The sequence below is a fragment of the Hemibagrus wyckioides genome, linkage group LG18 (assembly GCF_019097595.1).
Source record: "Hemibagrus wyckioides isolate EC202008001 linkage group LG18, SWU_Hwy_1.0, whole genome shotgun sequence".
Lineage (NCBI taxonomy): Eukaryota > Metazoa > Chordata > Actinopteri > Siluriformes > Bagridae > Hemibagrus > Hemibagrus wyckioides.
Window position 1 is genome coordinate 12993138 of NC_080727.1, and position 26884 is coordinate 13020021.

Consider the following 26884-nt stretch of genomic DNA (forward strand, 5'->3'; position numbering starts at 1 on the left):
TCATAATTTGACATTTCACGCTGTACAATTCCTTAACCCTGAGTTAATGTTCTTATTTGCATATATGCACTTTCAACAACCATGATTGGATAAATACAGCACACAACCTGTTTAAATAAAGGCTTGACTCATACTTTGAGAAAATTAGGCTGGACACTCGCCCAATCGTTAAGAATTGGGTATACAGTTAAAAAAATAGACAGGTCTGTCATTCAGGTCTTGTTATCTTTCACAGCTTTGTAATCTTTTTGGCCTGTTTGTTATGTAGTTGACCAGGCGTCCATTGATAAATCAGTTTCCTAAATACTTACGGTCATCCAGTTTGTCCTGAACAGACTTTTCTGATTAAAACTCATCCTCTTTGCTCCAGCTGATGCCTTTTCTGTCACCATTTAACATTATTTCAGTTCATTTTTCCCTCCAAAGCTACAGCTACTGTTTACACAGCATGCAGGGTTTCTGTGACTGTACAAAGCACGTGATATGAGGTACAAGCTGTTCAATTTCTGCGTCTGTTGCTAAGCATCTAGCCTGACACTGCATCATTTCACACTGTACACATTTGGCACCACGATGTGCCAGAGAGGGTAAAAAACACACAGTACTTAACCCCAGTTAAAAGTGCGAAATGTTCCTCTGTATTGGGTTAAGCTTAGTATGAAAAGTCCTAATGTGACGTGCTGATTATCGGCTGAATCTGCCATTGTAACCATGATCATTTACCTGTGACTGAATATAGTCAAGTCCAACATGCAGCTGAAGTTCTCTAGATTCTGGATAGTGTAGGCAAACAACCTCCTCATCACCAGCATTACACCAGGCTTTATTTCTCCATCTTATTTCATCTTTATTACACTAATCTTTATTTAATATTGTATCAGTTATTGCCTACGATAAAAAATCTAATCAAGCTGGATTAATTAGCCAATTCTAGCTAGGACTGATAAGAGTGTTGTGAAAGCTGCAGTGTGTGCAATGCATTTTCACAGTCTCTGATAAGTAATCAGTATTATTCTGGTTGGGCAGAGTGAAGGCCTCTTACAAATGCACAATATATAAAAATGAAACTAAAAACTGTAATTTAAAGTTCCTGTTTAAATTATATACTACATATTAAATATTTGTAAAATCATGATAAACATTTTCATCAGCACACGACACACATTACCCTTGAACTTTATTCACAATAGTGTTCCACATAAATATTTAACACCGACTAATTCAAAGTGAAAGTGTTTATAAAATGTTACCTCAGTGCTTGACAATATCAGAAGAAAGTGAGTGAATAGGTATACATAGAGCATGGTTATGTCACAGCATCAGGAGTATGAATTCGATTTATGGGTTTTAACATACACCTTCATGAAGGATTTCCAAGTCAAAGCCGCTGCACTTCATGGCAGCCATGTTACACAGCTTGAGAGTTTGCTTGCGCTGAAGTCTCACGATATTCACACAGTAATCTTGTCCATCGGTCTTTGGACAATCTCTGGGAGATATGCACGCACACCTACCAGATGCTGGGGATAAACACAGAGAAAAAAAGCAGTGTGCTTAGAAATTAGCTAGGAAATTAATTAATCACCTAGGATTTGTAATATATTAGCTGTTGACTCTGCTAGTATGTTGTTTAGTCAAGTAGCTATACTGTGATATTAACTACTTAATTAGCTATGTTTGCACATTAGCCGGCGCATTAGTTATACTATATTAGCTAATCTATTTGCTCTACTAGTATATTAGCTAGTCCTTTATCTGTGTACTAGCATATAGTGTATTTGCTATGCTAGTCTATTAGTTAGCTATTATACTGGTGAGTTAATTAGTGGTGCTAGACCATCATTTATGCTTAGATTTATCATCAGCCATGTATTCTGCAATCCATTGTCATAAAATCCTCAGTTACTGTATGATTTGAAAAAACTTAGTAGACATCATGATTTTTCATAAATGTTCAGTGTGAAACATTAATGTTTCACATAAATGTTCAGTTTGTCCTGTAGGATCAAATTTGATTTCTAGAATCATATTGGAGCTCTGCTTCGATTTGATCAGAAATAATGTCTTGTTATTGGAAAGTTGTTGGAAATTTTAGATTTTTGTGATTTGGGAGATTTTCATTTTTATTTTTAATGCCAATGCTGTGTTCTAAATAGCGTACTACACTGTATATGGCAGAAATGTTATGAGTACTTTGGTGGTATGGTATTTTTATACACATATTTGCTGGATTTTTATTATTTGATTTCTGATCAACATAACTACCCTCTCTGCTGCCCCCTATGTTGTTTATCATGCTACAGCAAGTTGACCAGCATGATAAACCAACAACACGATTGCCTCTTTAACTGGTGTGAAAGGACTTATATACAGTAGTACATCCTCCAAGTGCTATGTACTGCATTCATAATTTAAGCTTTGGCTTCAGTTTTATATTTTGCAGTTGTACATCCCACCATCAGCAACTGAATGAAAAGAATGACTCCATGGCAGTGTCTTATATTGATTCAATTGATTGTATTGACTCATTCAAAAAGACTGAACGAAATGCCAATAAGATGGTTTGCTGCACTGAAAAAACCTTAGCAGGGAATTAACACCTAAAGCTGGCACTGCACATGTTTTTGCATGATGCTGCTGTCACTCATTCTGTTAATGACTGTATATAAATGACTCTTGCATGCAGAAGTGTGTGTACCCTGTTCCTCATGTGAGTACATGTACCTGAACAGGTCTCCCACTCGTAACAGGCGTCTGATCCACATGGCTTCTGCACCGAGCTCTTCTCAGAAATGCTGGCCCTGAATCTGGCCCAGTTCACATCATCTTTACATGGACCATTGTTAATGAAGTGTAGCTTGTCTCCATGGCAACGGTCAGCGTGAAAGGAGCAGAAGGACATCATCACAGCGCGGTCTTTTGTCACGTCCAAAGCACAAATGTCGTTCTTATACTTCCTAGAGATTAATAGATTTTCCAAAACACATAGAAACCATTCAGGTTCTCCACATAATGTAGAGAAAATAATGCTAATATAATGAATAACACATGATCCATCCTAACACACCAGGGTGGCTGGATATGACCCAACTCGGACCACATAATAACACATACAATACATTTGCTCATTTAGGATACAATTAAGCCAAAGGTTAAGGGATTTGTCCAACTAGAGCAGCTTAATTGTGCTCAGACTTGAACAGACAGTGTTTGGATCTGTGACCAGTGACAAAAATGCCACAACTGGATTGCATCCATTCAACTACATATACTGAATTAATTCCACCAAAATAGTCCATTAAGCCACTAAAGACTAGATGTTGTGTCTCTGTGCCTTAATTAGTTCCTTGAGAAAGATGCTTTAGCTCAGTCATCAACTTAGTCAGTCATCATTAATATAGATTTCTCAGAAAAGAAACAGTTGCTCCATTGTTTTTAAGCAGTTACAACAAAACCTGATCTTTGTCACTTAAGTGAAGGTGTCCTTTAAAATCTGAACATTTGTGTCCCTCTCTCACAAAAGAAATTGTGTCCCTAAATGTGGGTTATTATAAAGGACTCACCTGCAGTCTTCTCGAGGAATGCAGACACATGTGGAACCCACACGCTGCTGTCCCATCTCACAGCTGCTGTCTGCTATAAAGGGCTCATCTGTGGCCAAATAATAAGGTCTGTTATATTTTTAATCAAATGGAATAACTACTCACATCTATAAGCAGGTTTCTACTGCAGAATTCTTTAAAAAACATAGAAACTATTTCAGAAATCTAATGACTCTATTTTCATGACTCATGACTCTATTTTCATGAAATTTCATGACTCTAATCTATAATTTTATGTAAATCATAAAAAATCTCTTTCTTAAGATGTTTTGCTAAATTTTAAACAGACACACAGATGACTGGCTGGATGGATGGATGGGTGGGTGGGTGGATGGGTGGGTGGATGGATGGATGGATGGATGGAAAAAAATTGGCCTTGACTACCTGAGCATGGACTTATAATTAACATTTCTATAATGTGACAAACAAATATTTCAGACATTTGACCTTGCTCTGACCTTGACCCTTTTCAGTTCCAAAATCAATCCATATAAATCCTATAAAAATTCACCTACTTCCTCTAGAGATATTATGCTGAAAAGAGTCTCAGATGGGCAGCCATGTGGAAGTAAAAAAGGAAAGACAGATAGCAGAAACTGTAAATGGGCTTCAAGCAGCATCGTAGTAGAAAAATAGCAAGGAAACCATCGAAGAAAAACTATTTCAGACATTTGACCTTGCTGTCACTTTAAACCTGCTTGGATCGATTGCAGAATCTAATCAGTTGATTTGTTACAATAATAATGCCATCATAATCCTACAAATATTCAACCAGACATTCTACAGATCAAATATCATATCATATGAATATCTCAAAAGGGGGGTAAAATGGCTTCACCACCTAGTGCTGGTGTTGAGTTTGCTGTACTGAACAGCATTGATTGGTGAAAAGCAACCTAACAGAATGACCTTTAATTAAGCTAAGAAATACTTGACAGGAAACAACTGGCAAAGAATTTAATGCCACTGTTGTTAGTATATATAAAAAGTAAATATCTACTTAGTAAATATAATAAGTAAAATAAAAGTTGTACAATAGTCATTTCAGTTAGTTCTTCTCAGAGAAGTATAAAATGTCCTGTGTAGATTCCTGCAAAAGGAGATGGGTAAGGGTAAGATGAGCATGGGTAAGAAGTTATGCTATAATTAATGGTACAAAGCTAAATGAACCCTGTGGGGACTGGTGATATGTTAGTACAAAATATTTTTCAAAATATTAAAATTGCTTAACTTTTGGGTTAACATAATATTCTTTCTTTTGTGTGTGTCTGCAGTGTTAATGCGCTCTTGTCTTATGTGGATATATTACATACTGCACCAATGGAAATGCAAATTCTTCCTCTAAAAGTTACTGAACCTCAGTGGACATGCATTCAGATAAAGAAGCTCTAATAAAACAACAGAAATAAACAACACTGATTCAGCAAACAGCCTAGAACGCTAGAAGTACCGCTTTTGCACTGTATGTCATCAGGGATGGACGGCTCCCAGTTGAGCACGTTAGTGCAGGTGTAGTAAGTTGGACCTGATGGACTCATGGTACTGTCCGTGCAGCTCAGAATGACACCGGAGCCAATACTGTATTCCTCTTTGCTTGGGGATATGTTCATGTCATGGGGCACTTTAGGTCTGGAACACGACCTCTCTAAAAAGAAGTGAATACAGAACATGGACATCACTTTACACAGGACAGTTCTAGAGAGCTTTAATGGATTTTTCTTACATTTTATCCCTTTATAGTTACATTTAATGTTTGAATTAATTATTGACCAATCAGAATTCAATGTATTATCGTTTGTTCATACTGGCTGTAATGTAAATAATAACTAATGTAAGAAATTAAGTTACTTGTTTCATCAACATTCCAACACATTAACTGTAACTATGTTTATAACATATGATATGTTATAAAAGGAAATGAATAAACAGTGAGTATTTTCCTATAAAAGTGCTACATTTGCCGGTGTAGTTTGTTAGCTACGTGGCCTCATAGCTTCATAGTGCAAAACAAAAGCAGCCAGCTTTGGATCTCAATCATGTCCTGTCATGTGATTTAAAGATTAGTTGATTTTCTTGAACATACTGATGCAGCTGCCCTTTGCCTCCTCCCACGTTCCATCCTGCTGGCAGTGAATGAGCTGGTAACCCTCCAGCTCGAAACCAGAGAAGCACACAAACTCCTCATGATCTCCATAATCATACACTCGCTTATTGATCTAAAAAGGAAGAAGAAGATGGAACAGTGTAACATAACACCAACAGTGATGGAAAAGGTGTTTCTAAAAAGGTGCAGTGAGATATACTGAAGTGAATAAGAGCATTAAAAAATTAAAGACTCTGTTAGAAAACTGAATTATGCAACACATCCATGTCTCTAGAAAGGGAAATGTGCAAAAAAAACTACACTCATTTCCTCAAATTAAATGGATAAATGTTATATGATGTGAACATAATGTGATGTACAGCACAACTAATTACAAGTACAATGAAATTGTGTGTGTGTGTGTGTGTGTGAGAGAGAGAGAGAGAGAGAGACCCTCAGGTAGCTGTGGGCAGGTGGTTTGGGTTTGGCACAGCCAGAAGCTCCAGGAGGCAGAATGCTCTCACTTTCTCCCTCAAACTCAAAGTCATCATCATTGATGCACACATCCTTCCTGTGAAACAAGCACTGATCAAAGTGAGGACATAGGAAGTACTTTAGAAAACCACAGCTACATCTTTCTTCATGTTTACTCAAAATGAAGAGCACGCCTACTGTTGGAAGATAGAGATGGTGCACTCCTCCTCCTGCCGCTTGGGGCCTTGGCAGGGATTCCCTCCTTTCTGAGGAGCAGGGTTGTTACAGGAGCGTGTCCGGTGCTTCTTTAAGGTTGCGTCACAGACACTCCATGAGCTCCAGCAGCTCCAATGGCCATCAACTGCCTCTGGTCATGGAGGAATACATGCATTTAGACACAAAGGATCATGACTCATTTATACTATAATAAAATCTGGCAACGTAAATTAATCTTCAGTTTCTATGTAGAACCCCATAAGAGAGGATTTCTAACCAGAACCACCTGGCTGTCCCTTAAGAAATATTGTACACTTAAAAAAATTGATGTGATTTATTGATATGATTTACAGTAAAGTACTGTAAATCATAAATATTACATAGTACAAAATCACACAGTCCATTATACTGTATTTGCAAACATTTGTGAAATTTACAGCCAATTATTTTACTGTGTAGTGTGCTCAAGTCACATTTTAATTAACATTGACATAAACATGTGCTAGCAGATGAGCTAATATCTTTCATCAGGTTCAACTAAAACAGCTTCAATCCACATTTTATCAATTTAATCTTATCAATCAATTTAAATTTATCAATTTAACTTACTTTTAAGTATCTACACGTGTCTATCTCACCTAGATCACTGTATCACCTAATTAAATAAAATAAACCTGAAGTATAGTCCTTTGCTCGTTTCTCACAGTTGGCCCCATAGGTTCCAGTCTGGCAGATACACACACACACTGTCCCTGACAAGGCGGGACGGCCATTGTTGGGACATGGGGCACATTTACATGAGTCAAAGGATGTCAGATACTCATCCAGAGCCTTATGCATGTGCCGTCTCTTAGTCACAGCACAGGGAATGCCGCGTACAAGATCCACCAGAGGCTTCAGCTGGTTAAAAAAAGTAGAGAAAAGATCACATGAGCAGTGAACTTATGAACATGACACATTTTGTATGCATTTGTGTTTTTTAAAAGTACACATGAATGTACAAAGATGGTACAGATTCATTTATTAACTAGTGGAAGCTCCAGCCCCAAGATTATCCCAGTCCAATGGGGTCTTCTGGTATTATTAGTCTGTTTCTGAAAATGATATGCTTTGCTTTAGCATACAATCACATTTCTGGCTTTTGGCAAATTCCCTTATCCAGAGCGACTTACATTCATCTCTGAGCAATTAGGAAAAAAAAGTTTAAGGGCCTCGCTCAGGGCCCCAGCAGTGGCAACATGGTAGACCCAGGATTTGAACTCACAATCATCCGATCACTAGTCCAACACCTTAAACACTAAGTTACCACATGTTTAAGTATATTGTTTCACAATGCATATACTATAAACAAACCAAAATGTATGAGATAGTGAATGAGGGGAGAAAGATCCAAATCATCCTATACACCAGTGAGAGGCAACATTCCACTCCCTGGACATTTGGTTTTGCTCCATCCAGGTATGTGGGGTTGGATCAGGTCCACCTCCACCCTCTTAAATTAAGGTTATGCCATAAGGGAATCTTTTTATTTACTGTGTGTGAGTTTGATTAATGTGGAGAATAAATCTAGCTTAATCTGATCTTAGAATTTTTCACCTCGTAGTCTATGACAGTGGGGTTGTCTATAGTGGAACTGATCCAGTCCTTGTAAGTCGTGCTGTCTGGTGGAGCACCTTTCTTTTCCCAGGCCAGAGCTGCAGCATACTCCGCTCTTCCTCCCTTCACTGATGATATGGATTTCTCTGATGTCTGTAGGAATGAACCTGAGGAAGATCCCGATAAGATGCATTATGCATGCAAATGTATAACAACGAAAGAAGTATGGTGAAGATGGTGTTGATTATTTACCTTCATATCTGGTGGTCTGCGTGTTCGTACCACATCTATTGCTATGTGAACTTGTAGAATAAATGAAGATGTGGATAGAAAATTCTTTCTGAAGGCAGCTTTTCGTCTGCTCCTGTGAAAAACCTGACAATAGCAGATAATAAGAGTGAAGCTACAAGATAAAGCATTTACTGATGAACAACTCCATGCCATGCCAGTATGTAAGATACCCTGAGTCTTGAGCTGTTCACGATCATATTGGAAAAGCAGATCGTACCGCCCTCCCAGAGTACCAGAGCTGAAGTAGTGAGTCCCAAACTGCTGAAAGATCTGCCTGTAGAGGGCGTAGTTGTAGTCCAGAGGTAGGTTGTGGAGGAAGGTCAGGAAGGGTTGCGAGAGGTACAGGTCAGATGATTTTGTTCTGAAAGTGGATATGGCTATTTCCTGGTGTACCCTGAAATACTCAGAGTCCTGCAACACAGGTTAGGAAATACTATAGAATTAGAATTTCTAATTCTAATCTTTAATACATGCTATGTTTGCATACAAACTTATTATTTTATTAAGAATTTTTGAAGTAATTTGTCAGTATCACCAAGGTGTTTTTCTTTCTCTTTTCAGTCATGTGGAATTTGTATGTTTGGTTCATTCATTCATTCATTCATTCATTCACAGTAAGCACTTTATCATTTTAATGATTACTAATTACTGATAATAATGGGGACATGGTGGCTTAGTGGTTGTATGTTTGCCAGTTCAAAGACAAGCACTGTAGGCTGTTTGCCTTCTCTAAACTTTCTCCTTTCTTGCTTGCTTTATTCAATTTGTATAGCACGATTGAACATTGTCTCAAAGCAGCTTTACAGAAGCACAGAAACAGAAAAAAATTATAAAGTTTAAAGTTAAGTTACTATTTATCCCAAAAATTTATCCCTAATAAGCAAGCCTGTGGCCATGGTGGCAAGGAAAAACTCCCTGAGATGATATGAGGAAGAAAGCTTAAGAAGAACCAGACTCAGAAGGGAACCTCATCCTTATTTGGATGACACTGGACAGTAAATAATGTAAATGTAGATAATGTCCTTTCTACAACAGCAACCACAAGCGCTTGAGGGACTAATAGGTCAGTCTAGTTTTTGAGTTCATTATAGACTTAGCACCAATTCCTTCCTGATGAAAGCTGACTGAGGCAACAGCATTTGATGGCAAGATGAACGGCAAGACTCAGATCTATCCTCAGCAACAGTGAGCACCACCTGTGCTCTGACTAGGGGTAAACTGTCTGTAATGTGTGATTGTGTGTGTGCTTCACAGTGACGCCCCATCCAGCATGTCCTCTGGATTGTGCCCTGGTATAGACCTGGGAAAATAATAATAATAATAATAATAACTGAGTTCTCTGGAAGTCTCCCACCTCCCAAAAACATGCTTTAACCATGTGGATTGCCTATTTTAAATTAAACTGTGATGAAATGATGGGTCATGTTTAGGATCCACTGTCACCATGTCCCACCATGAAAATGTTCCAAAACAAAACTTCTAGTGAAGGACCTCAGCCATCTGAACAATGGACTTGATCTTGGACTTTTATACACAGCCCTCACTACCCTAGGCAGATTTTTACACAGCACATATTACATACAGTATATTGCACAAAATTTGCACACATTATTGCAATACACATCAAAGCAACACTGTGATTTTTGCAGCTCCAAATTTTTCTTACCTTTTTTTGAAATGCGCTCAATTCTTCTTCGAAGGATTTGGACTGGTGAGATTGTCGCAGAACTTTCAGAAAGATGGGAATATTCAAGGAATAGCCCCCTGGATTAGACGATTCAGAGCTTGAGATCTGAGTTTTCGGTGTGACTTGCTCAGAATGCACTGGTAGGTTCTCCTTAATGTCCTCAAGTGTTTCCACCTAATAGATCAAATTAGTGAGAAAAAAGTCAATTTGTATTTGTAATTAAAACAAAATACTGGATAGGAGTGAAAAAGAGAAAAAATCCTCACATTAATTTCATAGCTCTCGATGTTGGCTGGGATGCGGTAGACTTTCCTGTTTTCTTTGCTGCGGTTTAAGCGACATTCATCTCCCATGATAGAGTTGTCTAAAACAGCACCCCTCATCTGCTCTGCGACAGCATCAAACCTGCAGTCCAACACAGAATGAATCAACTTGCGCATAAATTCCTCCAAATCTGTGAGTTCACAATAATCACTTCATCTCATCCTCATCTGCTATGATGTTTAAATCACGAGATCCGCTGTCTTAATGATTCTTACCCACTGCCGATGAGATCCACTCCAGGCAAAGGGATAAACACTCTTTTTGTAGCACACACGTCTTTGATTTGGCCACAGTTTTTCTCATCAGAGTTGTCCAGGCAGTCATTCTGGCCATTACACTCAAGAACAGCTTTTATACATCTGCCTGTTGAAAAGAATTATTTTCTCATTGCATTGAATTATTCTGTGGGGCATTGAATCATTCTGTGGGGCACTGAATTATTCTGTGGGGCGTTGAGTCATTCTGTGGGGCATTGAATCATTCTGTGGGGCATTGAGTCATTCTGTGGGGCATTGAGTCATTCTGTGGGGCACTGAATCATTTTGTGGGGCACTGAATCATTCTGTGGGGCACTGAATCATTTTGTGGGGCACTGAATCATTCTGTGGGGCACTGAATCATTTTGTGGGGCATTGAATCATTCTGTGGGGCATTGAGTCATTCTGTGGGGCATTGAGTCATTCTGTGGGGCACTGAATCATTTTGTGGTGCACTGAATCATTCTGTGGGGCACTGAATCATTTTGTGGGGCACTGAATCATTCTGTGGGGCACTGAATCATTCTGTGGGGCATTGAATCATTCTGTGGGGCATTGAGTCATTCTGTGGGGCATTGAATTATTCTGTGGGGCATTGAATCATTCTGTGGGGCACTGAATCATTCTGTGGGGCATTGAGTCATTCTGTGGGGCAATGAATCATTCTGTGGGGCATTGAATCATTCTGTGGGGCATTGAATCATTCTGTGGGGCATTGAATCATTTTGTGGGGCACTGAATCATTCTGTGGGGCATTGAATCATTCTGTGGGGCACTGAATCATTCTGTGAGGCACTGAATCATTCTGTGGGACATTGAATCATTCTGTGGGGCATTGAATCATTTTGTGAGGCACTGAATCATTCTGTGAGGCATTGAATCATTCTGTGGGGCATTGAATCATTCTGTGGGGCACTGAATCATTCTGTGAGGCACTGAATCATTCTGTGGGGCATTGAGTCATTCTGTGGGGCAATGAATCATTCTGTGGGGAATTGAATCATTCTGTCGGGCACAAAATCATTCTGTGGGGCAGTGAATTATTCTGTGGGGCATTGAATCATTTTGTGGGGCATTGAATCATTTTGTGGGGCACTGAATCATTCTGTGGGGCATTGAATCATTCTGTGGGCATTGAATCATTCTGTGGGGCACTGAATCATTTTGTGGGGCAGGCTACTTACTCTTGTACTACACATTTTGTTGTTTTTCTGCTCTAAAACATACTTCACTTTAGCTAATGGTGACTGGGAAACTGGGAACCACAACGGTTTCATGAACATAGTAGTGCATGTGATTCCTACATGAATTACACATGTCCACATTTTTTTTAAACAGTTTGGCCAATGAAGTTGTACAAATGCAAGTGTTTTTTCTTCAAAACATGATCCTGATTTGGTCTTTCATAATCACTCTCAGGTGAATCAGGCAAATCAATTTGTACACCACTACTATTAACAGTGTCAATAAGACAGTACTGTATGGTCATGGTATGGGTGTATGAAGTGATTCACTAATGATTCATTAACAATTCACAAATAGTTTTTCATTCTCAAGCCACAAACAAATAAGGGGTCACTCCTGTAAAGGACCATTGTTAAAATTGGGGTCTTAATTGAATAATTAAGCTTTCTAGGAGTCATTTAGAAGAGTGAATCAAATGAATCAAAACTCACAATTTTGACTCTCTCGTTTTGGCAATTCAAAAGAATAAAAAATATGGCCAATACTTATATATAGTATATGCATACATCACATATATACAGTGTATACATGTATACACTCTCTGGCCACTTTAATAGGAACACTGGTTAATCATGCATGTATCCAATCAGGCAGTCATGTGGCTGAAGTGCAGTATATAGAATCATGGAATTACAGGTCAATAATTAATGTTAATGTTTACACCAAACATCAGAATGTGGAAAAAACATGTAATCCCAGTGACTTTGACTGTGGTAGTTGTTGGTTTAAGTAATTCAGAACTGCTAATCTGCTAAAACAAAAAAAATAATCCAGTGAGAATATGTTCTCTGGACAGAACTGCCTTTTTGAGAGAGGTCTGAGGAGCATAGCTGGATTGGTTGGAGCTTAAAGGAAGTCTACACTTAATCAAATAACCGTTCTTTACAACTATACACATAAAATTATCTCAGAATCCACAAGACTCTGAGAGAAGAAGCTTGATAGGCGGCAACAGCAGAAGACCACACTGGGTTTCACTCCTGTCAGCTTCAAAAAGGGATGTTAAGCAGTCGGCACATAGTCACCAACACTGAACAACTAAAGAGGTAGCTATGTTTTGGAATAAAGTGGTCAGTAAGTAACAGCTAAGTACCGTTATCACAGGTGAATTGGTCCTTGCAGTTGATTTTTTCAATTCTGCATTCTTTAGAAGGATGACAAGGTCGTTCCTCCATCAGAGAGTCACTGCAGTCCTGTCCCCCAAACTGAGCTGGCCTCAGGATAGACTTGGTTCTGAACTGTTAAATAAATAACATGAAGACATGAAGAAATGAGGATGATAAGTTTACATCAGAAAGGTCAATGATAAAGTGAGAGAGAGAGAGAGAGAGATTGGTCTATTGATTTTTACTTACCATTTTTTTGGCACAGGGTGAACATTCTGACCACGGTCCAAACTCTGTCAGTTGGCAGTTTATGGGACATGGATGAACATTACATGTCCGGCGCTCATATGTCTGGCACAGCTGAGCACATTTGTTCTTGGTCCAGTGCTCATCATACCGGACGTTTCTGCGAAATAGTCAGTGCCCTTGTCAAGAAACCAGGCATAACATAACCCAAGTTAAAAATGTTGAATAAACCATACCTGCTACGTTCCTGAGTCCCCTGGTCACAAGTCTTGGTGCAATAGGACCATGAGCTCCATGCATAATGATCACAGTAACAGCCAGAAATGGTCTTGACTGAGGCCAGGATTAAAAGGAATATGAGAAGGAACCTGATGTGACCCATTAGTACACAAATTCTATGGAAGAGCAGATTTGGGGTTTAGACATTAGACATTTTGATAGCTTCTTTAGCCTAGTGCATCAAGTCAACATGATATGACAAAGGTGTATAACACAATACCACTATATGTATCTGATTACTACCTCAAATATCCATATCTGTATCTTTATATGGGTTTAAATATGAAGGGATCGGGGTTCAAGCAAGGCCCTTAACCCTCTCAACTCCAGGGGCACTCTGTCATAGTTGCCCTTGTGCTCTGACCCTAACTTCCGCAGCTGGGATATGTGACTGTGCTGTAATGTATGTGTCGTGAAAATAAAGGCTTTGTGCCCTCAGTTCTTTTAATATAAAGTGTGTGTGGTTTGAAGCGTGAACATAAATACCTCCAGAAACAGTTAACTGTTAGCACTGTCTGTGAATTTGACTCTGACAGTTCTTTGTTGGTCTCAGCTAGATGTTGAAAATAAGACATTTGTTTAATCGCGACTATGTCATTTTTGGTCCTATTTCCCAAAATACAAACACACTAAGGAGTTACTGAGGATGAAAGAATAAATGCTGTCCTGCAAACTTGTCCTGCTGAATCTCGATCCCAATACACACCTCTACTCTCAGATAGTACACACCTCTACTCTCAGATAGTACACACCTCTACTCTCAGATAGTACACACCTCTATTCTCAGATAGTACAAACCTCTACACTCAGCTAGTACACACCTGTACTCTCAGCTAGTACACACTTCTACTCTCAGCTAATACACACCTCTATTCTCAGATAGTACAAACCTCTACACTCAGCTAGTACACACCTGTACTCTCAGCTAGTACACACTTCTACTCTCAGCTAATACACACCTCTACTCTCAGCTAGTACACACCTCTACTCTCAGATAGTACACACCTCTACACCCAGCTAGTACACACCTCTACTCTCAGCTAGTACACAACTCTACACTCAGCTAGTACAGACCTCTACACCCAGCTAATACACACCTCTACTCTCAGCTAGTACACACCTCTACACTCAGCTAGTACAGACCTCTACACCCAGCTAGTACACACCTCTACACTCAGCTAGTACAGACCTCTACACCCAGCTAATACACACCTCTACTCTCAGCTAGTACACACCTCTACACTCAGCTAGTACAGACCTCTACACCCAGCTAGTACACACCTCTACTCTCAGCTAGTACACACCTCTACACTCAGCTAGTACACACCTCTACACCCAGCTAGTACAAACCTCTACTCTCAGCTAGTACACACCTCTACACTCAGCTAGTACAGACCTCTACACTCAGCTAGTACACCCCTCTACACTCAGCTAGTACACACCTCTACACTCAGCTAGTACACATCTCTACACTCAGATAGTACACACCTCTACACTCAGCTAGTACACACCTCTACACTCAGCTAGTACACATCTCTACACTCAGCTAGTACACACCTCTACACTCAGCTAGTACACACCTCTACACTCAGCTAGTACACATCTCTACTCTCAGCTAGTAAACACTTCTACTCTCAGCTAGTACACACCTCTACACTCAGCTAGTACACACCTCTACACTCAGCTAGTACACATCTCTACTCTCAGCTAGTACACACCTCTACTCTCAGCTAGTACACACCTCTACACTCAGCTAGTACACACCTCTACTCTCAGCTAGTACACCCCTCTACACCCAGCTAGCACACACCACTACTCTCAGTTAGTACACACCTCCACACTCAGCTAGTACACACCACTACTCTCAGTTAGTACACACATCTACACTCAGCTAGAACACACCTCTACACTCAGCTAGCACATATCTCTACTCTCAGCTAGTACACACCTCTACACTCAGATAGTACACACCTCTACACTCAGATAGTACACACCTCTACTCTCAGCTAGTACACACCTCTACACTCAGATAGTACACACCTCTACACTCAGCTAGTACACACCTCCACACTCAGATAGTACAGACCTCTACACTCAGCTAGTACACACCTCTACACTCAGATAGTACACACCTCTACACTCAGCTAGTACACATCTCTACTCTCAGCTAGTACACATCTCTACTCTCAGCTAGTACACACCTCTACACTCAGCTAGTACACACCTCTACTCTCAGCTAGTACACACCTCTACACTCAGCTAGTACACACCTCTACACCCAGCTAGTACAAACCTCTACTCTCAGCTAGTACACACCTCTACACTCAGCTAGTACAGACCTCTACACTCAGCTAGTACACCCCTCTACACTCAGCTAGTACACACCTCTACACTCAGCTAGTACACATCTCTACACTCAGATAGTACACACCTCTACACTCAGCTAGTACACACCTCTACACTCAGCTAGTACACATCTCTACACTCAGCTAGTACACACCTCTACACTCAGCTAGTACACACCTCTACACTCAGCTAGTACACATCTCTACTCTCAGCTAGTAAACACTTCTACTCTCAGCTAGTACACACCTCTACACTCAGCTAGTACACACCTCTACACTCAGCTAGTACACATCTCTACTCTCAGCTAGTACACACCTCTACTCTCAGCTAGTACACACCTCTACACTCAGCTAGTACACACCTCTACTCTCAGCTAGTACACCCCTCTACACCCAGCTAGCACACACCACTACTCTCAGTTAGTACACACCTCCACACTCAGCTAGTACACACCACTACTCTCAGTTAGTACACACATCTACACTCAGCTAGAACACACCTCTACACTCAGCTAGCACATATCTCTACTCTCAGCTAGTACACACCTCTACACTCAGATAGTACACACCTCTACACTCAGATAGTACACACCTCTACACTCAGCTAGTACACACCTCTACTCTCAGCTAGTACACATCTCTACTCTCAGCTAGTACACACCTCTACTCTCAGCTAGTACACACCTCTACACTCAGCTAGTACAGACCTCTACACCCAGCTAGTACAAACCTCTACTCTCAGCTAGTACACACCTCTACACTCAGCTAGTACAGACCTCTACACTCAGCTAGTACACCCCTCTACACTCAGCTAGTACACACCTCTACACTCAGCTAGTACACATCTCTACACTCAGATAGTACACACCTCTACACTCAGATAGTACACACCTCTACACTCAGCTAGTACACATCTCTACACTCAGCTAGTACACACCTCTACACTCAGCTAGTACACACCTCTACACTCAGCTAGTACACATCTCTACTCTCAGCTAGTAAACACTTCTACTCTCAGCTAGTACACACCTCTACACTCAGCTAGTACACACCTCTACACTCAGCTAGTACACATCTCTACTCTCAGCTAGTACACACCTCTACTCTCAGCTAGTACACACCTCTACACTCAGCTAGTACACACCTCTACTCTCAGCTAGTACACCCCTCTACACCCAGCTAGCACACACCACTACTCTCAGTTAGTACACACCTCCACACTCAGCTAGTACACACCACTACTCTCAGTTAGTACACACATCTACACTTAGCTAGAACACACCTCTACACTCAGCTAGCACATATCTCTACTCTCAGCTAGTACACACCTCTACACTCAGCTAGTACACACCTCTACACTCAGATAGTACACACCTCTACACTCAGATAGTACACACCTCTACACTCAGCTAGTACACACCTCTACACTCAGATAGTACACACCTCTACACTCAGCTAGTACACACCTCTACACTCAGATAGTACACACCTCTACACTCAGCTAGTACACATCTCTACTCTCAGCTAGTACACACCTCTACTCTCAGCTAGTACACACCTCTACACTCAGCTAGTACACATCTCTACTCTCAGCTAGTACACACCTCTACTCTCAGCTAGTACACACCTCTACACTCAGCTAGTACACACCTCTACACTCAGCTAGTACACATCTCTACTCTCAGCTAGTACACACCTCTACTCTCAGCTAGTACACACCTCTACTCTCAGCTAGTACACACCTCTACACTCAGCTAGTACACACCTCTACTCTCAGCTAGTACACACCTCTACACTCAGCTAGTACACACCTCTACTCTCAGCTAGTACACATCTCTACTCTCAGCTAGTACACACCTCTACTCTCAGCTAGTACACACCTCTACTCTCAGCTAGTACACACCTCTACTCTCAGCTAGTACACACCTCTACACTCAGCTAGTACACATCTCTATTCTCAGCTAGTACACACCTCTACACTCAGCAAGTACACACCTGTACTCTCAGCTAGTACACACCTCTACTCTCAGCTAGTACACACCTCTACACTCAGCTAGTACACACCTCTACTCTCAGCTAGTACACACCTCTACACTCAGCTAGTACACATCTCTACTCTCAGCTAGTCCAAATCTCTACTCTCAGCTAGTCCAAATCTCTACACTCAGCAAGTACACACCTCTACTCTCAGCTAGTACACACCTCTACTCTCAGATAGTACACACCTCTACACTCAGCTAGTACACACCTCTACTCTCAGCTAGTACACACCTCTACACTCAGCTAGTACACATCTCTACTCTCAGCTAGTCCAAATCTCTATTCTCAGATAGTACACACCTCTACACTCAGCAAGTACACACCTCTACTCTCAGCTAGTACACACCTCTACTCTCAGCTAGTACACACCTCTACTCTCAGCTAGTACACACCTCTACACTCAGCTAGTACACACCTCTACTCTCAGCTAGTACACACCTCTACACTCAGCTAGTACACAACTCTACACTCAGCTAGTACACACCTCTACTCTCAGCTAGTACACACCTCTACTCTCAGCTAGTACACACCTCTACTCTCAGATAGTACACACCTCTACACTCAGCTAGTACACACCTCTACTCTCAGCTAGTACACACCTCTACTCTCAGCTAGTACACACCTCTACTCTCAGCTAGTACACACCTCTACACTCAGCTAGTACACATCTCTACTCTCAGCTAGTCCAAATCTCTACTCTCAGATAGTACACACCTCTACACTCAGCAAGTACACACCTCTACTCTCAGCTAGTACACACCTCTACTCTCAGCTAGTACACACCTCTACTCTCAGCTAGTACACACCTCTACACTCAGCTAGTACACACCTCTACTCTCAGCTAGTACACACCTCTACTCTCAGCTAGTACACACCTCTACTCTCAGCTAGTACACACCTCTACTCTCAGCTAGTACACAACTCTACACTCAGCTAGTACACACCTCTACACTCAGATAGTACACACCTCTACACTCAGATAGTACACATCTCTACACTCAGCTAGTACACAACTCTACACTCAGCTAGTACACACCTCTACACTCAGATAGTACACACCTCTACTCTCAGATAGTACACCCCTCCACACTCAGATAGTACACACCTCTACACTCAGATAGTACACACCTCTACTCTCAGATAGTACACCCCTCTACACCCAGCTAGCACACACCACTACACTCAGTTAGTACACACCTCTACACTCAGTTAGTACACACCTCTACACTCAGATAGTACACACCTCTACACTCAGATAGTACACACCACTACACTCAGTTAGTACACACCTCTACACTCAGATAGTACACACCACTACACTCAGTTAGTACACACCTCTACACTCAGATAGTACACACCACTACACTCAGTTAGTACACACCTCTACACTCAGATAGTACACACCTCTACACTCAGTTAGTACACCCCTCCACACTCAGCTAGTACACACCACTACTCTCAGTTAGTACACACCTCTACACCCAGCTAGCACACACCACTACACTCAGTTAGTATACACCTCTATACTCAGCTAAAGGTAGCACGTTTTCTAAAATATATTTAAAACAACAATAGTTCATTTATTTGTAGCTGTATTTGTACAATTTTCTATTTTCTAACCTAGAAGTCATTTAGAAGACTGAATCAAATGAATCAAAACTCACAATTTTGACTCTCTTATGTTGGCAATTCAAAGGATCAAAAAAAAATCATATTCATAACACTTACATACATAGCCTATATACAGTGTATAAATGCATACACTCTCTGGTCACTTTAATAGGAACACTGGTTAATCATGTGTTTATACGTTCATGCAAATCATACAATCATGAGCTAGCAGTGCAGTATAAAATATGGAATTACAAGACATTATCATTAGTAATAAATAATTTTAACGATAAATAATGATTATAATAATAATTATTATTATTATTAATATTATTATTATTGTTGTTGTTGATGTTGTTATTATTATTATTGTCAGTTTTATAAATTAAAACGAGGAAAAAGATGAAAAAGTGTGCATAGTTGCAATACAAAATAAAATAATTTATTTAATGCATGATAAGTATCTTAAATTTAAATATTGTGAAACATAACTTAATTTTTTTTTTGTTTTCTGCCTTCCACTGTACATCTATTTCACGGCCAACTGTTAATTGGTTGAACTTTCACACCTATCTAAAGCCAGTCACTAGCTTTGTAACATTATCCAGTTGATGATTTTTTTAACCAATTGCTTTTGCAAAGTTTTTCCAAATTGCAGGACTTGCCAGCCACTTGGCTCATCAATTACAAACAACAAGCTGAACATGACTCTAGTGATGTTGATGGGGATGCACTAGAGGAATACAGCAGTATGATTTGGAGGAGAAGTTGAATTAGGTCAGTTGTATGAGCTGAAGGAAATGTACAGAAATAGTGGAAAAGAATTACATAAGTAAGCATTAGATATGTATTTCAAAATTCTAATAGAGTGATGATAAATAGTCACTGACTCACCATATACTGAAGACCCTCTTTGTATGTCAAGATTAGCTTTGTGGTTAAAGTTCTAGGTTATTCTAACAAAAAAATAAACAGCCGAATAATGTCCTTTTCACAACACTGCTGACTGCAAAGGCTCAGATTAAAGGAATGACCAACAAGCCAGAGTGAGTTATTACCCCCTCTATGTGTCCTTCCTTTTCAACTCTTTTCCCCTCTTCTTCCATCCCCTCACCCATCAAGCCAGACCTCCAAATTCCAGTAAATCCAGCAGCTGGAAGTGCTTCTCTTGGTTCTACTCTGCACGACCTCTAAACTCTGACCCTCTTGGACATCAATTTAGAAAAGGAGTCACGTACAGATTATCAAAAACAGTAGGAATTAAGTAGGAATCCGTGTTTATAGCTACACTATATAGAGAAAAGTAGGTGGACATCCCATTAGAGATCTAGTCCTCCGGGTGTTCCAGGTCATCCTATAGGTGGTCATTGTGGTTGAGGTCAGGGCTCTGCCATGTGTTTACGGTCCTGACTTTTGGGCACAGGTCATGTCTTAGTTCCAGTGAAGGAAAATCGTAATTCTACAGCATATAAAGACATTCTAGACATTTAGGTGCATCAAACCTTGTAGCAACAGTTTGGTGAACACCCACATATGGTTGTGATCATCAGTTATACACATACCTCTGGCTATATAGTGTATCAAGTTACCAAGAAATCCTTTTGCTCACTAACACCATTTGTATACAAATCAATTTTCCAACTTTCTAAGGAAAACCTCTTATCAGCATGATGGACTGTAGATGTATTTGCTTATTGAAAGTTCCCATATTCTAGGAGAGGAAAAATGCTCGAAGCTGTGGTCTTGGTGTAATATCTACAATCCCTAAATTAAAAGTGGTTTTCTAAATGTTCAATGCTTTACTGCAGCATATGGTTACAAAGACTGTAACAATTCAAAAAGCAAAGCAACCACCAATATTTCCAAGCTCTCACCTTCTTATTTAGGGCGAGTGTGTGATGGTTTAGGTATGTGGCTTGCATGACGCTAAATAATCCAAATTAAACATTCACTCTTGGATAGAAATTTTCATTCTACAATAAGAGTATTATATGTAATGCATGAAACTGGATACAAAAACATATAGACCAGCTTATAATAAAAAAAAAGTTTATTATCATTATAAAATGGCCTTTACATGATGGATGTTGACTCTATGCATACCTAATATACTGGACACTAGAAGCATGCTGCAGACTCTCATAAAACACACACAAATCACACAAATGAATGTGTAAAACATCCAGAGAACAGGACATGAATCATCTTGAGTTTTTTGTATACATTACACTGTATTATGTACATAAATCTATTCTGTCTTCATGTTAAGAATGAAGAAGTAATGGCTTTAGTGCAGAGCACATGTGTGCCCTAAAAATGAATCGGAATTGTATACTTTTCCCATTTATGGAAGACTAAATAAGAAGCCTTGCACAGTGACTGAACTAAACTGGAGTAAAGTCATGGAGCCTGTACTGAATATCGTTGCATATGTTCACTATCGCTGAGGACAAACTTCCTGACTGCAGACTGGGACGAAGACGAAAAACAAGGAGAAAAAGAGTATTATGCTTACAAAATACAGTAGGTCTGATTCTATTATTTTTTTTTCGTTTTGAGATTCGTTCATATTTGTACTACAAATGACAGAAAACAAAAGGACAATTGACAACAAAAAAAAAAGTGATTTTGAGAAAAGTCTCTACAGAATTTAGAGTTTGGGGTGGGGCAAGGTGTGGCGGTGTATGGAAGGGTGGGGCATGGCAAGGGGATGAGAAGCCAAGGAAGGGGTGCAGTGCATGGTAGAGCTGGGTGTGATGGGTACAGCAAGGATTTTCAGGGTAGAGGAGGGCATGACAGGGCAGGGTATTGCAGGATTGGGACAAAGCAGGGCAACATGGGACAGGGTAAGGCAGGGTGGGATGTAGCATTTCGGTTTGCACTCTCTAGTAATGAATGAAGTCTGTAGTGATGGTGGTGACAGAGTTAGATTACTGCTGCACATTTACAGTGAACGAATTAGACAAGTGGAACTTGAAGTCGCCGTTGAGAGGCGAAGACTGTAAGTGGTTCATCCCGACACAAGGCAGCAGAGCCCAGAGAAACGCCTCTTCCTCTGCCTGACCAGTGGGTAGGGTGTCAGGTTTAGCAAACTGCTGTCATCTATACACAAAGAGGAGAGGCATGTGAATTGACTCTCATATTACACTATAAATGAGTTCAGTGATTTAAGTGTTAATATTCGTGAAATGTACAAACCTTGGTTCTTCAGTGGCAAAGGCATAGTCTCCCTGAGTTTGCTTAGCAGATTTCTCATCTCACGCATGTCACTAGAAAGCATATTACAATACATGTCAGAATAAATGCAGCACTTTAATCGTTAATAGTAAAGGTAATATTTGCACCATAAACATAAAAGCTTTGCAAAATCAGCAAAATGTTGAAACAAATAAAAATAAGCAAAATCTGATTGTCATTAAATTAACTAGATGTTTATGAGTGAGAACAACAAAATTTATATCATATCTTGTGTTTCCAGTTACACACCAGTACACTTAAATGGTAATACAATACACAGTTGATATCAGTGATTCAGATAAAATTGCCTTGTGCTTAAAATGTTTTCAACAGTTTTTAATGTGGATGTTTGTATCATATTTAGATTTATTATATTTATTGACTATTGACAATTACATAAGAAAAAAAGCTTTTGCTTTTTGACTAATTAAACTGAACTACTTCTAGTACGCTGAAGTGAATTCGTACTAAAGTGTTTAATTATTCAAAATGATTCAGGGAGACTTATTTCAGTCAATACCTTTCTATGTTCTCAATATCTGTGCACACAAGCCAGGATTCATGAGGGAAGTCGACAGGTGATGAAGACCTGTCCTCCAATATGGGGACATCAGAGCTTTCGTCCACCCTGCAGTCTGCATTTGACTCGGGGCACGGCTCGTTTCCTGCAGGAAGTAACAAAAGATACAGAGAGCTATATCTGTGTGTATATATACAACGAGTCTACAGTAAGGAGGCACTGACATCAGGTCAGTTGTTTGAGTCAGGCACCAGAATACAGTTTGTAGATTTAGTTGCTCTAAATCTCGTGCTTAGTGCTGAATCAAGACTTTTTAAAATGTAAAACGCCACATACGAGCGACATCTGCTGGCCAAATGTCTGTAACTGCATTGAGAAAATAAACAAATACAGTACTTAACTTACATCATTTAATAGAGACTTGCATATAGCTTGATTTTATGCATTGTGTGTCATTTTCTGTAAACATTTTGAATTGTAATATGTATTTATATTCCAGGCATTTTACAATACATTCTACAATAGTGTAGTACTGAACTTGTGTTACTGTATAGAATCTTTGGGCATGTTCTCTCAGTGTCTGTGTGGGGTTTTATCTGAGTGCTGATCTATCTATCTATCTATCTATCTATCTATCTATCTATCTATCTATCTGTCTGTCTGTCTGTCTGTCTGTCTGTCTGTCTGTCTGTCTGTCTGTCTATCTATGCTAACCAATCGCAGAGAACATTCATATACACTCACACACCAATCCACACACTACGGACAATTTAGAGATGTGCAATCAGCCTACAACACATGTCTTTGGACTGTGAAACGAAACTGGAGTACCTCGAAGAAACCCCTACAGTACTGGGAGAACATGCAAACTCCACACAGATGGAAGAGATGCAGGAATCAAACCCCAAACTTGTTATACTCTAAATCACCATGCTTCCATAAAAATGTGATTATGTTATATGAAAATAATCAATGGCAAAGTGGTGTGATGAAGTTGCCTTACAGTAGCAATCGTCTTCCTCTATCTTAAATACAGATTGCCATGTTACCAAGAATCTGCCTCCAAGATGTTAAATAAATGTCTCCTCAGAGAGAACCAAATCAATTGCACACCTTCTAACACAGTTTACATGGATCGTCATACAAGTCCCTGTGCATGAGCTGTTAGTATAGAAATGGTAATGTATTACAAGTGTGATAATATAAAGAAGTGATTTATAAAGATAATATAAAATAATATAAAGAAGTGATTTGCACTACTGTGAAAGCTGCTATTATAGAAAACTAATCAACACCTTCTTTGCATGTTTCAGCTGAGATAATTAAGATGGGTTTCAGTAACCATTCACACACTCACTCACACCTAGGACCAATTTAGCTTAGCCAAACCACCTGGAGCCAATCAGCACTTTTAGAAGGTGGAAGGAAACCGGAGAACCAGGAGGACATGGGAGTACATGCAAGAAAAAAACCTCCAAAAAGGCATAAACCCAAACAGGGAACCCAGAGCTGTGAGGTCACAAATATACTATCGGAACCACCATGCCACTATTATTATTATTATTATTATTATTATTATTATTATGGTGATGATTATGACCCCTGGACAAGAATCTTTCTCGGTCTTCTGAACTGACATATAATATGAATAATCCTTATGTGGTCTTCAGTTTATTTCTCTCAGGACAATTATATATTTCCTTAACATCTGAATGTTTCCTACAAAAAGGACCCTTTATAGAAAAGCAGAAGGTTTTTTAGTTTATATTTTCAACAACTCTGAAAGCTTTTCATACTAGTTGCAGCAGACAAGGACAACTGGACTTGTGACCATGGTAACGTTGTGACACCTTGCCGGTGACCAACAGAGCAAAGGGTTTCACTGGACCGTGATGTCTCGCATGCTTTCCCGAAACACCATTTTAATTACTTCTGCAGGGAGCTTTGTGCACTGCATGGTATAAACACTGCCACCTGGAATATTACTGCAGCTGAGCATTTCACCAAGCCAGACTAAGGCTTTACTCGTTTAATTTTCCAATACTTTGTCGCCCCCTGCTGTACTCATGCAGTACCTCACCTTTCCTGTGGAGCTGCAGCACACCCAACAGACACATGGACTTGAGCATCTCGGTGATGTACATCTCCAAGCAGCACTGCAGCTGGATGAAAAGCCTGCAGATTTCAGGGTGGATCTCGCCATCCTCTGGCCTATGTGTCCAGAAAAAAACACATATCATATTATGAAGGGCACACTGTATTTTTTTTCCAGGGCATGGAACTAATAATTAGTGCAAAGTTTCCTACCCAGAGATGAGCGTAAGGTGCTGGTAGGCGCTCTGAGCCACCGTGCAGCCTTTGGTGCGTGTGCTGTGCATGCGTGCCCTCAAAGTTGGACAATCGGCCGTGATCTCTCCAATGGAGATGACCTGCTCACGGTGGAGTGCCACCAGAGTGTTAAACTCCTGCACCGCCTGAACATGAACACAAAGCTTTCTCAGTGTGATGTCCACAGCAGGACAGTGACCATCAGTATCATCACACACCATCAAGTGAGGTATGACATTAAATGGTTTCTCTTGGTTTCTGACAGGAGTATCAGCTGATAATCTCTAAGCATCTAATGGTTTCCAGAGAGGCTTGAAGCTTTGAGAAGTCCGCCGGTGTCTAATGGTGACCTTGTGGGCATAGATGTGGTTTATAGGAAATACAGAGAATCTTATGGTCCACGTCTTGGTTGCTTGCTGTTATCTGTAATGAGTGTCTCAGCTGATTCGGTATACCACTTGTGCAATGTTACTTGACATTGTCGTTCCCATAGAGTTAGTTCACGACAATAAACAGTGGCCTTAGACAGACAGAACACCCAATCACAGGTTTCTGATCGATTCCTGGAGGTTGGTAATGGTTAGCGTGTTTTTGTTGTCCATATGCACGGATATGACCATGTAAATGGTCCTAACCCACATGACATAAAATACAAAGCCTTCTCCCGGTGCTATGCTAAAAACAGTATAGTTACCATGACATACCATGGCTCGATGCATCTCGTTGTGGATGTGACATCTCCAGATGAATGCGTTCTAGCATGAAAATTAATCTGCGTGAGTCACGATACTGGGAAAGCTCATTTTCAGTGGCAAATTACCAACCAAACATCTTACTATTATTAATGAACAGCTCATTTGACACCCGGTAGCAGGGTCATTACCAACAACAAGCCTGACAACAATCACATCAAGGTGCATCGGTCATTATATAGTCTATTACTGACTGCTACAATTACTGACAAATGCGGCAGTGCGCATTTGGGAAAACACTGCAAAATCTGAAAGCCCCAGCGTGATTAAACGCCGACAGAATGATGCAACGTTAACACTGCGGTATTCCTGCCGTCTACCCACCGCTCTGCAGTGCTCCAGAGCCCGCTGTCCTCCCCTGCGGGCGCTGTCCGTGCTCTCCCGCCGCTCGGGTTCGCTGCGCGCCGCTTTGCCCAGCTGAAACATGCGGCCTGCGGATCCGGGGCGGCTCTTTCGCCCGTTCGGTGCGGAACACATGCATACGCGTCCACGGACGAGACCACCCCCCGCGCCAATAAATTAGCCTGCGTGTTCGTGCTCGGCAGAGGTCGTCGAGTCGTAACGAGTCGTAAGCGCGGGTTCGTTTTTTTCAGCGTGATGGCGAGCCGCACGGACGCGCTCGACTCCTCTGCATCTCTTCCTCGG

At 40.4% G+C, this 26884-nt stretch overlaps 1 protein-coding gene across 1 annotated transcript; it reads right to left on the reverse strand.

Annotated features, from left to right (window-relative positions):
- Positions 1 to 1160: 1160 nt before the first annotated feature.
- Positions 1161 to 26884, reverse strand: c6 (complement component 6). Its single transcript, XM_058415624.1, has 23 exons — positions 26564 to 26884; positions 25467 to 25633; positions 25240 to 25370; positions 23160 to 23304; positions 22601 to 22671; positions 22423 to 22504; positions 13364 to 13522; positions 13131 to 13287; positions 12869 to 13013; positions 10489 to 10636; positions 10216 to 10354; positions 9929 to 10123; positions 8433 to 8673; positions 8224 to 8346; positions 7972 to 8138; positions 7050 to 7275; positions 6358 to 6526; positions 6139 to 6256; positions 5686 to 5818; positions 5053 to 5247; positions 3564 to 3651; positions 2725 to 2957; positions 1161 to 1520 (listed from the first exon to the last, which is right to left on the reverse strand). The coding sequence occupies exons 1-23, from the start codon at positions 26714 to 26716 to the stop codon at positions 1348 to 1350; spliced, it is 3558 nt and encodes a 1185-aa protein (XP_058271607.1). The 5' UTR covers positions 26717 to 26884; the 3' UTR covers positions 1161 to 1347.

What these genes read in the sequence shown, in the direction of transcription:
- c6 (XM_058415624.1), bottom strand. Translation starts at nt 26,716, where the DNA reads ATGTGTTCCGCACCGAACGGGCGAAAGAGCCGCCCCGGATCCGCAGGC. An exon ending in CACCTTACGCTCATCTCTGG is followed by an intron (nt 25,371 to 25,466) that starts GTAGGAAACTTT and finishes CTGGACACATAG; the next exon opens with GCCAGAGGATGGCGAGATCC. An exon ending in TCTGGGCTCTGCTGCCTTGT is followed by an intron (nt 13,523 to 22,422) that starts GTCGGGATGAAC and finishes GCTCTTCCATAG; the next exon opens with AATTTGTGTACTAATGGGTC.